General features: G+C 39.8%; 1 protein-coding gene across 2 annotated transcripts in view; it reads left to right on the forward strand.

The window, feature by feature from the left end:
• Positions 1-442: 442 nt before the first annotated feature.
• PDZD8 (PDZ domain containing 8) overlaps positions 443-14,715 on the forward strand; it is a 98,277-nt gene continuing 84,004 nt past the window's right edge. The window contains exons 1-2 of one of the 2 annotated variants that reach the window (XM_067709279.1): positions 446-647; positions 822-1,597. In XM_067709279.1, the coding sequence (XP_067565380.1) occupies positions 642-647; positions 822-1,597 (782 nt within the window). In that variant the 5' untranslated portion in view covers positions 446-641. Of the gene's footprint in view, positions 1,598-14,715 lie in introns of both variants that reach the window. The other variant, XM_067709278.1, reaches the window with a different exon arrangement.

Genomic DNA, 14,715 nt, shown 5'->3' on the forward strand with positions numbered 1-14,715 from the left:
CAATCTTGTCCTCGGCTTGGGAAGTTTCCGAACGGCCAACTCAGATCTTTTGCGCCGCTGCCCGGCAGGGAAAGCCGCCAGCCCATTCTCAGGGACGGGAGTGGAAGAATCACACTGCAGCAGGGGTAACAGGGACCGCGGCCAATGAGGGGGGATGGGCGCATTAGAAGATAACGGGATGACCGGAGTCAAGAACGCGCCGCCACGACATCTCCGCCCGGCCTCCTTATCCTCCAACCGGTGGCCCCAGTTATCCTCCCAGATCCGCGCAGCGGCTTCAGAAGTGACAGCCACGTGTATCGCGGGGGACTAGGATGTTGGCGTGGGGGCGGGGTTGGAAGGGCGCCCGAGAGGTGAAGAAGGACCCGCGTACGCGTGCCCGGGCGCCGGCTGCCAGGCGACGCCGCCGGGAGCGAGTACGCTCCTGACGTCACTCGCCGTTCGTCCAATGAGCGGCGGCCAGAGGAAGGCGCCGTTCCGCTCCCTCCCGCCCCCGCTGCCGCCACCACAGCAGCAGCCTCCGGGAGCTTCTGAGGAGGCGCGGGCCGCCGCAGGCTGGGGCGCTGCAGTGCGCCGTCCGGAGCCCCTGGACGAGGCCCAGGGAGCCGCTCGCCCAGACCCCGCCGCCCGATGTCCTCAAGATGGAGGTAGGGGGGAGGGCGCCGTGAAGAAAGCCGCGCTGTGGGCGCGGGGGCCAGGGCGCGGGCGCTCCGGGCGGAGGCGGTGGCGGGATGGGGCTGCTGCTTATGATCCTGGCGTCCGCCGTGCTGGGCTCCTTACTCACGCTGCTCACCCAGTTCCTGCTGCTTTACCGCAAACAGCCCGAGCCGCCGCCGGACGAGGCCGCCCGCGCGGCCGACGGCTTCCGCTACATCAAGCCGGTGCCGGACCTGGCCCTGAGAGAGTACCTTTATGGCGGCGGCGGGGCTGAGGAGCCCTCCGGCGGGCCACCCGAGGGCGGCCCGACTCCGGCCCCCGAGACCCCCGCCCCGCCGACGCGGGAGACCTGCTACTTCCTAAACGCCACCATCCTGTTCCTGTTCCGGGAGCTGCGGGACACCGCGCTGGCCCGCCGCTGGGTCACCAAGAAGATCAAGGTGGAGTTCGAGGAGCTGCTGCAGACCAAGACGGCCGGGCGCCTGCTGGAGGGGCTGAGCCTGCGGGACGTGTTCCTGGGCGATGCCGTGCCCTTCATCAAGACCATCCGGCTCCTCCGGCCCGTGGTGCCCTCGGCCACCGGGGAGCCCGACGTTCCTGAGGGGGAGGCGCTGCCCGCCACCTCCCCCGAGGAGCTGGCCTTCGAGGCGGAGGTGGAGTACAGCGGGGGCTTCCACCTGGCCATCGACGTGGACTTGGTCTTCGGCAAGTCCGCCTACCTGTTCGTCAAGCTGTCCCGGGTGGTGGGGAGGCTGCGCTTCGTCCTCACCCGCGTGCCCTTCACCCACTGGTTCTTCTCCTTCGTGGAGGACCCGCTGATCGACTTCGAGGTGCGCTCCCAGTTCGAAGGGCGGCCCATGCCGCAGCTGACCTCCATCATCGTCAACCAGCTCAAGAAAGTCATCAAGCGCAAGCACACCCTCCCGAGTTACAAGATCAGGTGAGAGGGGCTTGGGGGGAAGGGTCGCCCGGCCGCGGGGGCCTGGCTGCTGGGACCCCGGGCCTGGAGGCACGCTGCCGCCTGCGTGGGTGGGAAGGGCCACGACTGAATCCCAGTCCCTGCTTTCCAGGGCTCTTGCCAGCCCTGGACAGGGCCCTAGATAAAGGCAGGTAGTGCCTACGTTCTTTGCTTCCGAAGGGCCTTAATGGGAGCTAGAAACCTCTTCGTGTGTTCTTGGGCGTCCAGGGTGCTGTCAGCATGGGTCGAAGCAGCATATGGAAGATGGAAGGGAAGTCCACCCTCCTCCCCGGGATGGCTCTGGGACTGTTGAGAAACTTCTATCCGTGGCTGCTGCATTGAGGGCAGCTTTGCTGCATCACCTTGGCCACGTTGAGAAATTGTTCCTGGACACAAAGTACAGGCGTGAAGAGTGTGCTGGTAGCCCAGGGCTGTTGTGTTTTGCAACTGCAGGCCCGTTTTGCTGTGCTGCTTCGGCAACTTTCAGGGTAGAGGGAGTGTCTGTTGGAAAGGAATACTCTTCCACTGCAGATTGGTAACGAGTTGGGAGCCTGTGCGTGTTGTAATTCTCTGTACATTCTGTGTTAATGTCATCTGCCCTTTGGGGGTGGGTTCTATAGCACAGACGCAGACTGCCCCTCACGTTTCAGCTCTTCCTGGCTCTGAGTTCCTCCCACAGTACCCGAAATGGCCCTGCAGATAGTATTTTAAAGATTGGTAGTGATTTTAACTGTTTTAAAGTCTCCCTATATCTGGCGGTTTGATTTTCTGTAGTATACTATTTTGATTAATGTACAAGGGTTTGGGTTGTTTTTTTTTAATATGGAAGTGGAAGGGGAAAGAAAGTTTTGTAGGGCTAGAGGCTTCATCCACTTTGGTCTGGGAAGGCTTGTCGGTGTTGAAAGGGTCATGTATGGCTATTTCTTACAAAACATGAATTTTTAATTTTACTTTCTGTCCTCCTTTAATATTGTGTTCATTAAAATGTTTGACGCTTTTAGATTTTGTTCTTTCCTATAAAATTATGTAAATCTGGTATTTGCCTTACCTAGTTTCCTTTAGTGGAAGTTACATGTTTCTAGATCACTGATTTTCTACCACAGTTTCAAGCATTAGTGACCCAAATAATTCAGGAATATTTGATGTTTGGGTTTGGGTTTGATGTTTGGGTAATCACAAGTATTGACTTGTGTGATGTGGCAGATTTACCTTAGTAATTGTGTTTTGTTTACGCTAATATCACAGAGTGACAGCTTAAAACCGTCAGGTGGCAGGAGAAATTTATAATGGAAATATTTCCATAGATTTGCAGAGGTGGTCATCCACTGTTTGATTTCCTGTTCTGTGAAGTAGAACATAACTTTATGAAACCTACTCTTTCAGCTCTGAAATATAAGTGACTAAATTATAAATGAGTTCTAGTGTTTAAGCAGTGAGGTGTTTATAGCAGTGTGTGGCTAAGAAAGTCATGAGAGAAAGTTGTTACAGATTTTGATAATTCTATCACAATTTCAATTCTGATGTTTTCTGGGTAACTTTCAGGTGATAAAACTTGACTAAGTTATTATTTGGGGGTTATTTGTAGGATAGCCAGTGGTAGTGAGGGTACATGTCATTTTGAGGTGTTTTTTTTTAATGTAGACTTGGAATTCAGTTAAATCTGAAGGAAATTATGATTAGAAGTTATGGAGCCATTAATAGGTTTATTGCTTTGAAGGAACTTTATCATCTGTATCATTGAATAGCATCATCGTTTAAAATGTAGCAAAATTGCTTTTATTTACTGTATCCAAAGGGATTTTTAAAAACATAGCATGTGTGTGTTTGGTTATGTATGATATTTCAACTTTTAAACCTTAAGCATTAAATGATCACCTCCAGAAGTATACACACCTGTGCTCTTTATATTCGAAGGCATTTCAATGGTCAATCAGTAAATACTGTACAGAACATATCACTCAATCTGTAAATATTTATTGTACACCTGCTATGTGCTTATCATTGTTTTAGGTGCTGGGGTTTCAATACTGAACAGTCTCAGTCCTTATGGAGGTTGGAGTTTAGTGAGAATTGAATTAGCTGTACTTAATAAGATTTAAACTAGAATGTGATTGATGGGGTTGAAGTAACTAGGAAGCTGATTTTAGTTTAGTAAAAGAAAATGATAGAAGTGTGAGGATGAAAAGGGCTGCTTCAAGAAGTGTTGAGTTCTCTCATCTGTGTGTAGCTGTTCTGCCAGGAATATTTTAAAGTACTGATGTTGTGGTACAGATTCAAGTTTCAGCTAAGAGAATGAATTAAAATACATTTAAGATGTATCACAATTCTCATCATGAGAATTAAAGTAGCTATGGTTTATCCTTTTTTATAGATCAGGGGATAGTGCCCAGAGTAGTTAAATAACTTGCTTAAAATCACACAGCTGTCAAGTTCTGATAAAGTCAAGCTGCCCTTTTTCCTTAAACTCTGCTGTGTTGTTCTTAAGGATTTTTTTTTAAGTATGTCATCAAAATATGTGGGGGTAGCCTTCCAAATTAACTGAGAACTCTGAGTATGACTATAAAGCTTTTTTTTTTCTTAAAAAAATTTTTTTTTGGAAATTTTGAGAAACGATCCTTTTAAGGTTAAATCATAAGGTTAAATCTTTGGGTGCTGCCCCACTTAGCATTTCTTTTTTAATCCAGCAGATTTTATTTCTAAATAGAAGGTCTTGCTAGTTTATCCTTTTTAGCTATCTAATCTACTTAGAGCTAAAGCAGTAACGAAAATTGTATTGAGTCTTAGGATCTTTTGGCACTTGAAATTATTATAAAACAGAAATACCTTGCCAATTAACATCGTTGTCACTTCTTCCCCCTCTTCATTTGTTTTTTATTTTCATGTTGCTCAAGTAAAAGTGGCCCATCAGGACTACCCATTCTTGATGTCTCATAAAGAGATGAGAAGGGAGCTCAAATGATTGGTTGCTTTCTGGGGACCCAGCTGACAGACATTTACCCAACTAACACAGTTTGTAAAGCATTATAGTATTTTTAAATAAGTATACATATTCTACATATTATAATTCTAATTTTATTAATTTTTACTAATATTCTGATTTCACCACCTCAGTGTTCATTGTTTTGATTTTTTCTTAAAATGTATACTTTAAAATAGTAAAAGCCATAGTTTTTAAAAAATTATTATTAGTCAAAAATTAGTCTTCAAGAGAGAAGGATTACCACCAGTGTTCTTGATTACACGGAGAATCCATCTTCAACATGAAATCTGAGTAATAGTCCTGAGGAGTTTAGGGTTTGGGAGTCTGACATTTGAGATTCTTACTGATGCTTCTGTTCCTTGGGTTATTATTGCTGTGTAGTTAGCAGTCGTTGCATACTGAAAGGCCAGATTCAGTTTGTAGGTACTTTGAATTTGGCCTGCACTGTGGTTTTCTTATTTCTTAATTGCCAACATTTAAAAATGGAAAATTTTGCATGATTTGGATTTCTGGCTTTTCTTAGGAAAATTTGGAAGATCTGGTAGCACTAGGCTTGCATTTGTCCTAGCAATAATAAGATGGAGAGATGGAGTCTAGTAGCAGCTGCCGGAACCTCTTACGTGTAGCTTGTAGTTCCCACCCACTTGCTACATTTACTGATGGTACTTGCCTGGCCTGGCAATATAAACTTGAGATGCTTACTAAATGAGGAGCGTTACTGTTGCTCTTCATCGAAAATGGGAAGAGTTAGTTAACAGCTGGATAGTAGAGGGTGATAATTTCTGTCCCTCTTTAAACATTATGCCTTCGAAGAGACTTTCACTGAGCAACTTTATTTTATAAAAGACATTATCATTATAATGTTGAATGTTAAAAAAAATCATTCTGTTAGAAATCTTTTAAAAATCCCTTGAAACATTTTTCGTTTCTCTGCAGTACAGTGATAGTAAGTAGACAGTGGCTGCTTTTACCTTGAGTTTGGTGGACTTTTGCTTTAGTGCAAGGTTTGGGTCATTAATTAACTATATATAAGTGTTTACTTCTCTGACTTACAAATGAGGGGGCATCTACTTATTGACACCATTTGAATTTAATGAATGAGTATGGAACAAATATTTGGGGGAAACTTCACTTTTCAGGTTCATGGAATGTCTTCTGAACATGACTGTTTTGTCATAACTGTTTTGTTCTTTTACTCTTGAAAATATTCCAATATGTATTTGTAGAAAACTTTCACATATTCTTAGTGACTGGAGATTGAGGAGGCGAGGACAGGACTGTATTTAGTTAGATAGGGTCTTTTAGCATCTTTATTTACATCTTCTCTAAATATACCATTAATTTCAGAGAACTAAATTAGGCTTGGTCTGGAAAGCCTCATACTCTATAATGTGGCTTGTAATTGTGTTATTTCTTCCTTGGTCTTCTGAGGTGAGGAAGAAAAACATTTATTCTTAATTATAACATTTTAAATTTTACTGATTATTTGAGGTAAGGATAGTAATTGATGTCTTCTTAAAAACTTTCAAAGTAAATTCTCTGAAAGCTGACAAAATCATTTGTAAAGTTAAGTGTATGTGCTGTGTTTATTCACTTACGCTTTCATACTTTTTTTTCTATATATAGACAACTTGTAAAAGGTATCTTTGCTTAGGCTGGAAAATACTTTAAAATAGCTGCTAAAATTCCTTAGTGATTGTAGGAATCATAGTTTTACTTACTAATGTTAGCTTTACTTACTAATGTTTACTTACTAATGTTAGTTACTGTTTACTTTAGTAAGTAGGAATCATAGTTTTACTTACTAATGTTAGTTTTACTTACTAATGTTAGTTTTACTTACTAATGTTTACTTACTAATGTTAGTTACTTACTAATGTTAGTAGGAAATATAACTCACCTTTGATACTTTGGGAGAGTGGAGACAAGGACATTGGGGTATCACGCTAGCTGTTCTGGAGTAATGATGTAATGTATTTGCTAATTTTTTATCTATTATGCTTTTTCTTGTACTCCTGCTCAGATGAGTATCTCTATATAAATGGAATTGTAAGATCATTATCTTAGATAGTTGTCATTTTAAAAATAGACACTTATTTTCAGTAACTATTTCCTGAAGACTACCATACCTCCTGTTGTGTGAGAGTATGGTGATAAAAAAATGGTTAAAACAGAGTTCATGCTTTCAAGCTGGTTAGTCTTCCAGGGGAAAGCAATGAACAATTAAATTAAAGCTCATTATAATGACATTTGGATACATTTAAGACCTTCAGTTTTGTGAGAAACAGAGGAGAGATCAGTGTCTCTGCTAGGCAAATACTTGATTACTTTGTGTTGTATAATATTTTGTGGCCTTAGTTTCCTTGGTACACCTAAGTATGCTCCAGTTTAGTGTTGGTTTTAATAACTTCTTGCAAGTTGGGTTTTCTTAAGCTGTTTTGAATTATTATGATTTAGGCATTTAAAACACTTCAGATAGAAAATAATATATTGAAAATTAAATCTTTGCTCTAGAAATTTGATTTACGTATTGAAAGGAGAAGAGTAATTATGAGGAAACTGTTGGATTCTAATCTGTGGTGTACAGGTCTGTTGGCTTCTGGGAAAGCCCTACTTTGTTACTAGAAGTAGTAGCCAAAGCAGATCATTATAAAGTAGATTGCATTGGAGGAGCATGCCTGACCAAAAACTTAATATTGACTTATAAATATTACTAATTTATCATATGAGATAGAGGCACAGGTAATAAAATCACTTTGCTAACTATATGCCAGGAAATGTGTGTGCAGTTCCATACACTTGCTATCTCTCTTAATAGTTAAAGGAACTGTGTAGGAGAGGTCGGTATCTCATTTTTACAAAGATGTGGAAACTTGAGACTGAGGGGCTTAGTGACTTTCTCAAAGTCCTTTAAAAAAAAAAAAATCCTGACAATAGCCAGGAGATGGAAACAACCTAAGTGTCCATCATCGGATGAATGGATAAAGAAGATGTGTCACATACATACGATGGCATGTTACTCAGCCATAAAAGGAAACGAAATTGAGCTATTTGTAATGAGGTGGATAGACCTAGACCTAGAGTCTGTCATACAGAGTGAAGTAAGTCAGAAAGAGACAAATACCGTATGCTAACACATATATATGGAATTTAAGAAAAAATGTCATGAAGAACCTAGGGGTAAGACAGGAATAAAGACACAGACCTACTGGAGAATGGACTTGAGGATATGGGGAGGGGGAAGGGTAAGCTGTGACAAAGCGAGAGAGTGGCATGGACATATATACACTACCAAACGTAAAACAGATAGCTAGTGGGAAGCAGCCGCATAGCACAGGGAGATCAGCTCCGTGCTTTGTGACCACCTAGAGGGGTGGGATAGGGAGGGTGGGAGGGAGGGAGACGCAAGAGGGAAGAGATATGGGAACATATGTATAACTGATTCACTTTGTTATAAAGCAGAAACTAACACACCATTGTAAAGCAATTATGCTCCAATAAAGATGTAAAAATAATAATAAAAAAAAATAATAATAAAAATTTTAAAAAGTCCTGGACTCCCAAAGACATGCTGTGTTACTTCTGCAGAGATATATCAATGGTTACTCTGAATAAACCGGGAGTTTGCAAACAAGCTGGTGTTAGGCCCACAAATTAAGAATGGCTTTTACATTTTTTAACTTTACATTTAAAGTTGTTCAAAAAAAAGAGAGAGAGAAGAAGAAGAATGTGCAACAGACCATATGCACCCACGGATTCTAAAATATATCCTATCTGGCCCTTTATAAAAAATGGTTTGCTAATTCCTGCTCTAAACCCTTAAACAGAAAACCCTAAAAAACAAAAAAACTATGGTTAAGTGCATACAAAAAAGGAACGTGTACGCATATATGTTGAAAGGTACCTTTAAACCTTTTTTTGAGGGTCCTTTTGGGAAAGCTAATGAAAACTGTGGATACTCTGCAGAAAAATGCATAAACAGTTTAATTTCATGGAATTTTTAGTCCTCTGGAAACCTGTCTGGGGTCATTAACTCCCGGTTGCATAGTAAACACAGAGGGATACAACTTTCCATAAATATAACTAAAACTAACCTGCTAAAACAAATGTTAAGCACTTAATACTTTTGCTGTCCTTCTTGTATGCCTTCAATGGTGCCAGCATTTCTATTCTTTTTTTTTTTTTTTAATTTATTTATTTATTTATTTTTGGCTGTGTTGAGTCCTGCTTGATGCGCACAGGCTTTCTCTAGTTGCGGCGAGCGGGAGCTACTCTTCGTTGCGGTGCACAGGCTTTTCATTGCGTTGGCTTCTCTTGTTGTGCAGCACGGGCTCTAGAGCGCAGGCTCAGTAGTTGTGGCGCACGGGCTTGGTTGCGCCGCAGCATGTGGGATCTTCCCTAACCAGGGTTCGAACCTGTGTACCCTGCATTGGCAGGCGGATTCTTAATCACTACGCCACCAGGGAAGCCCCAGCTCAGGCATTTCTAAAAAACCTCTCACTATCCAAGAAAGTATAACCTGTCTCTTTTTTTTCTCTTAGTAAGATTCCCTATAGCAGGCTGAGACTTTCTGAATCAGTTGTTCAATACGAACAAGTTAGTTAGTTTCTACCACTAAATATCTACTTTAGAAGTTAAATACTGACCCAGCATTTCTTCCCTTCACATTCTCCGTTTCCTCAGAACAGTGTCACCAGGAAACAAGTGCTGTTAAATCCCTTTGTTCCTTTATAGAGTCATAGGACCTACCAACACTTTGGGCATGGCATGAGAGCACTTCACACTTCATTGGAAAGTCATAAAGCAACTACTGGGTCATTAGCAGAAGTTTTACAGAGTAGTTTCGAAATCTCTCTTGCCAAATTGCTAGGACTCCCATAAAACCACATACTTACTATATTTGTACTAGGGAAAAATGAGGTGTAAGTGTTAAATATTTACCTTCAAATGAGTAGAACTGCAGGTGCTACATAGAGACTGGCAATACCATGGAATTATTTCATTCTTTTGGTTGAAGCTATAGGGAAGTACTTAAATTGTCTATTCCAGTAGATAGAGTTTTGAATTAACGTATACTTGCATTCAGCACTCTACCGTGCAAAAAGACCTTGGACAAAAGGCCTTATCTTCTCTTGGTCTCAGTTTCCAGATTTGTAAAATGGAAACGGAAATAATATCTATCTAATTGGAGATAATAAATGTCACATATGATACCTGCTGAATAAATGTACTCCTCTCCGTTTTAATTTCATTCCTCTGATATACTGAAGCATTAAGTTTGAGTTGTACCCCCAGCTTTATGCTCAAACACACAAATACAAGCCTCTTATATGCTGAGGAGGTGCCTGTCTCTCCCTCTGTCCCTCCCTCTCCATCTTCCCCTCCCCATCTCCCCCTCCCTCTCCATCTCCCCATCCTTTTCTCCTTAATAATAAAGTGGAGAGTATAATATAAATGTGACCCTGAAAATTGGTTTGTAGGTGTAACATAGACATTTCTCCAGGCACTATGCATAGGTCTAAGTCATTTAACTGATTTACTCCACTTTTGGCCATACCTTATTTTCTGTAACTCTTATATTCTATAACTCTTCCTCTCACTTACTCTTTTCTGGCCTTCTGGGTGTTCTCACACTCCAAGCTGCACCCATCACAAGGCCTTTGCTAGACCTTCTCCAAGAATGTTTTTCCCACAGATAGCCAAAGAGCTTACCCTTTCACTTTTTCAGTTCCTTGCTTCCATATCACTTTTTGACTATCCTATATAAAAAAGTACGCTAGCCTGTTAAACGCAGAATTTTTTTTTTGCACAAACTTTTTACTGATACTGTGTGTGTGTGTGTGTGTGTGTGTGTGTGTGTGTGTGTGTATTTCTGTGTGTATATACAGAAACTGCCCAAATCGTAAGTATACAGTTAATAAATTTTCACAGAATGAACTCAGCCTTGTAACTGAAGTCCTGGGATTTTGAAGTTAGTCTGTCTAAAGAATACCCGTTCACTGAATTTCTTTAAATAGAATGTATAGAACATATTAACCTTTTTTTTAATGGTTGAAGGTTGTTGTTATAAACACAGACTGATGATATATAACCCAGTTCTGATTGTAAAATCAGTATTGAAGAGGAATGCCTTCTCCCCTACACATACACAGGCACACACACACAGGCACGCACACGCACTCGAATGATGCTGATTGAGGTTTCCAACAGTTCACAGTGCTGACTGCAAGGTCTGTCAGGCACCTTACTGACACCATCTCTCCTCCTCTCATTCCCACACACAAAGACAAAACACAAATGTGTTTGCAGCCTTCTCTGGCACTCCAGAAGCCTTGGTTTTTAATTTCACATTCTTAGGAAAGTTCCAATATTGATAAACCGCAGATTATCATCCTTCCCTTGGACTGATATAGAATAACAATAAAACTTATTTTCACTGGTTTGGTGCATAATTACCAGTTTTCCTCAAACCAGCAGAATGCTTTAGAACATGTATTTCTTCTCTAATCAGCCCATTGGATCTTTATGCCCATAAATTCTTCATGTATTGTAGGGAGAATGGGGCTGATGATATGGTAGGTGGATTACTGGAATGTCCATGCTTTGATTTGCATAACTTTGATAAAAAAAAAAAAGGCTACACAATTTCCCACTCCCCAGCATAATTCTTCCTGATATGTACTTACAACAAAAATGCTGATTAGCAAGCATAGTAAAGATGTTTTAGTTGAGTTTATTCTTTTGTATTAAGTACCTGTTATGTGTACTTGTTTCGTTGGTGAGGTATGTGCCAGTTGAATAGGTATTTGTAACCTAAGTATGTTTAGAAATGGTGTTTCTGCCAGGATCAACTCCATATCCTCCTATATAATCTGCAATTATAAGTGACTATTGTTTTCTTTGCTGTAAAATCTTAAGTAGCAATAATGGGGGAGCTATTATTTCTGTTTAGTAGCTGGCTACAAGAATCTCTGTTTTGAAAAATGACTGTGTTGTTTTCTTAGTACAGCTGTTTCATGCAGACATCAGTATCTACCAAATAGTGCATCTGGTGTGGTGTGCGCACTCATTGTTCTTTTCACACAATAGCTTTTCATGAATATTAGATTATACTCATACTTATTACTAAGGATGAATGTGGTTGCTGACTACACAGTCTCGCTACCTGAGTTATTTGGTCAAGCAAGTAAATAATTCAAAGCTTTTAGTTCTGTGAAACTTGCTGAGGCTGAAGTTAAGAGCCATTCTTCCATAGCTAATTTCATTGTGATAATTATTTTTATAATACACTGAAAATTTTGTTTTGTTCTCACCATTATTAAGTACAATATTATTTTTGGAAAGTTTATGAAGATTATGTCTCATCTGTTTTAATATTTGGAAAGGTTATTAGTTCTCAGTATTTAACTTTGGATTTTAATCAGAACTAGAATTGCAGACTCTTGACATGGGAAAAATTTAAGTAAATGTTTGTAGCAAAATATGATTGCTTTTGTTTACTGTTGCTGGAGTGGTAGATAGCACAGATTGAATTTAGTTCAGCTATTTTGAAATTAGTGAAGTGTAAGGAGAAAATTCATGACCATCTTAGTCTGTAGTAAAGCCCATGAATACAATTTATCTAAATTATAAGCCATTTTAGGGGTAAATTGCTTACTTAAAATATTTGAGTAAATTATTCAAACTATTTGAATTTTTTAGTACTATAGAGTTAGGATTTGGATTCATTCTGAGATTCATGCCAGTCAACAAGCATTTTAGACCAGAATCTGTGGTAATAATTGTTGGAGCCTCTGTGGTCTTAAGGTTTTTCTTGAAAGTAACTCAGCCTCTTGCCCTGAAATAGTAGGATTATATGATGAGGAACATCTGTTTACTGCGGATTTCTTTATTTAGTGTATAGTTGGGTAAGTCATGTAACTTGTAATTTTTGATACTGAATGAAACAAAAATCTAAAGTTTTTAAAGTTCTTAGAGAAAAGAATGAGGTGGCATTATTATTCACTTCTCTGTTATTTCTGCATAGGTCTAATGTAGGAATTTCTCCTAAATGTGCAGGTACAAATCATCTTTAATATATTTTCATTTAATAAGTTTGACTTTAGTTAGGTGATTGGGTTATGAACTAAGTGTAGCATAGATATGGATAATATTAAAAATCATTTATAGTTCAGAAAATGCTTTGCTACTTTTATTTGGATAGAGAAAATTGAGGGGAAAGCTGGACATTTATAACCTTAAAGTATTAACTTTTGCCTCATTTCTCTTGTTCAGATCTTTTGCTGTTTCTTACTTCATATCTGGAATGGAGTTTCTGTCTGTTCAATACAGCTAACTGACTTAAGACAGACCTCTGTGTTACATACTTCATCTTTCTTATCTTTGCATAGTAGGGAAGTGATAATTTTGGCATAAGATGTTTTCTTTCCCCCCATCCACTAGATTTCAGAAGAGATTCAGTTTACTCAGTAATTGTTTGATACCATCTTTGTCCAGGGCACAGTGCACTGCAAAGAGAATTAGTGCAATGAGGGAATAAATAAAACAGTCCTTCCTTCCTTCAAGATTTTTTTTAATCTAGTGTGAGAAACAGTGTACTTAAAGTAAAATAATGAGTTACAACTTGGAATTTAAGAAGATTTGCCATGACTAAGAGTTGTTACTAACGGTTTTCAAAGTATGGTTTGAGGACCCCTTTGGACTTTGAGAGCCTTACAGGGCAGTCTACCAAGTCAGAACTATTCTCATTATAATACAAACATGTTTTCACCTTTTTCACTGTCATTCTCTCATAAGTGTACAATGGAGTTTTCCAGGAGTTTCCTGATATGCGATGACATCATCACCCTGAAGGCTAATGGAATGTGAGCTTTTGTAGTCTTATGTTTAAAAGTATTATTTCTAGTTTCTAATGTGGCAAATATGAATGCATATAACCCATATAAACAACAGATTTTTGGAGTCCTTAATAATTTTTTAAAATGTATAGGGGCCCTGTGAACAGAATATTTGAGAACTGCTGGTCTAACCTGAAGTTTATTTATTTTTGGCCATATGTAAAGGAGATACCCCTATTGCCTCACTTTCTGAGTCAGCTTTAATGAATATTAAATACATACATTATTTTTTGTTGCTTTATAGTGTTGCTTGTACATCTTGGTGTTGTAAGGAGCACAGGCTGGGTGGATGTGTTGCAGTTTTGACTGTACCATTTACTATGTGATCACAGAAAGCTATTACTTGAACTTCCTCATCCTTAGTTTTTTCATATGTAAAATAAGACTTATAATGCTGTACATTGTTATGAGTTACGAGAATCAAGGATGTCTATGAAATTATTATGTAATTTGTAAATGTGCTAGAGTCATGTAAAGTGGTCATTTTTATATTCCCTTATTCAAAGGCATGTATTGGAAAGCTGGTAGAGAGGAATAGAAGGAGTTGGGATTTGAGGACAGTTCTCATTGCTCTGCCCTTTTTTTTAGCTTTGTGAAAGCTGAGAGTTTCAATTTAATTGATCATAGGCTATGGTAAGAGACGTTCACATTGTAGGTTATGATGAACATAAAAAGATAGGCGATTTATTAGACATGGTCAAGAGAATTACTTTGGTTCCCTGAGCCACTCATCTCATTTGATACTTTATCTCTCTCCTGCATAGGAGATCAGTTAACATTGACTCATCTTTGAGTCACCAGCTATTGAGTTCTGTTATGAGGGACTTGCAGCCTCTATTATCACTCTTGTTCGACGTATATATAAAACCGCTTCAGAAAATTTTGAAGCATTTTAGATCTTGATCAGTCTGTGCAGAATTAGGAGTTTAGATAAAAGTGAACCTTTCATATTAGGTAGACGGTGTATGGATGAGCAGGTGGGAAAAGTTTCTTTGTAACGGTATTTGTTATCCTTGTTCGTTTTAGTTTCATTACCACTTAGGAGTACTTTTTTCTCCCTAGGAGTACAGAAATTAAAATCATTTTCCCAAGTATGAACTTTGTCAACCTAGTGCACACCAAGGAATTCCATAAATAGAACAATTCTGCATGGGTTTCCTTAAGTCAGTTTCTTAATATATTCAGTTTAATATAAGCCTTAGTTAAAAAGCTTAATGACACGG

Source organism: Pseudorca crassidens, chromosome 16, assembly GCF_039906515.1.
Source record: "Pseudorca crassidens isolate mPseCra1 chromosome 16, mPseCra1.hap1, whole genome shotgun sequence".
NCBI lineage: Eukaryota > Metazoa > Chordata > Mammalia > Artiodactyla > Delphinidae > Pseudorca > Pseudorca crassidens.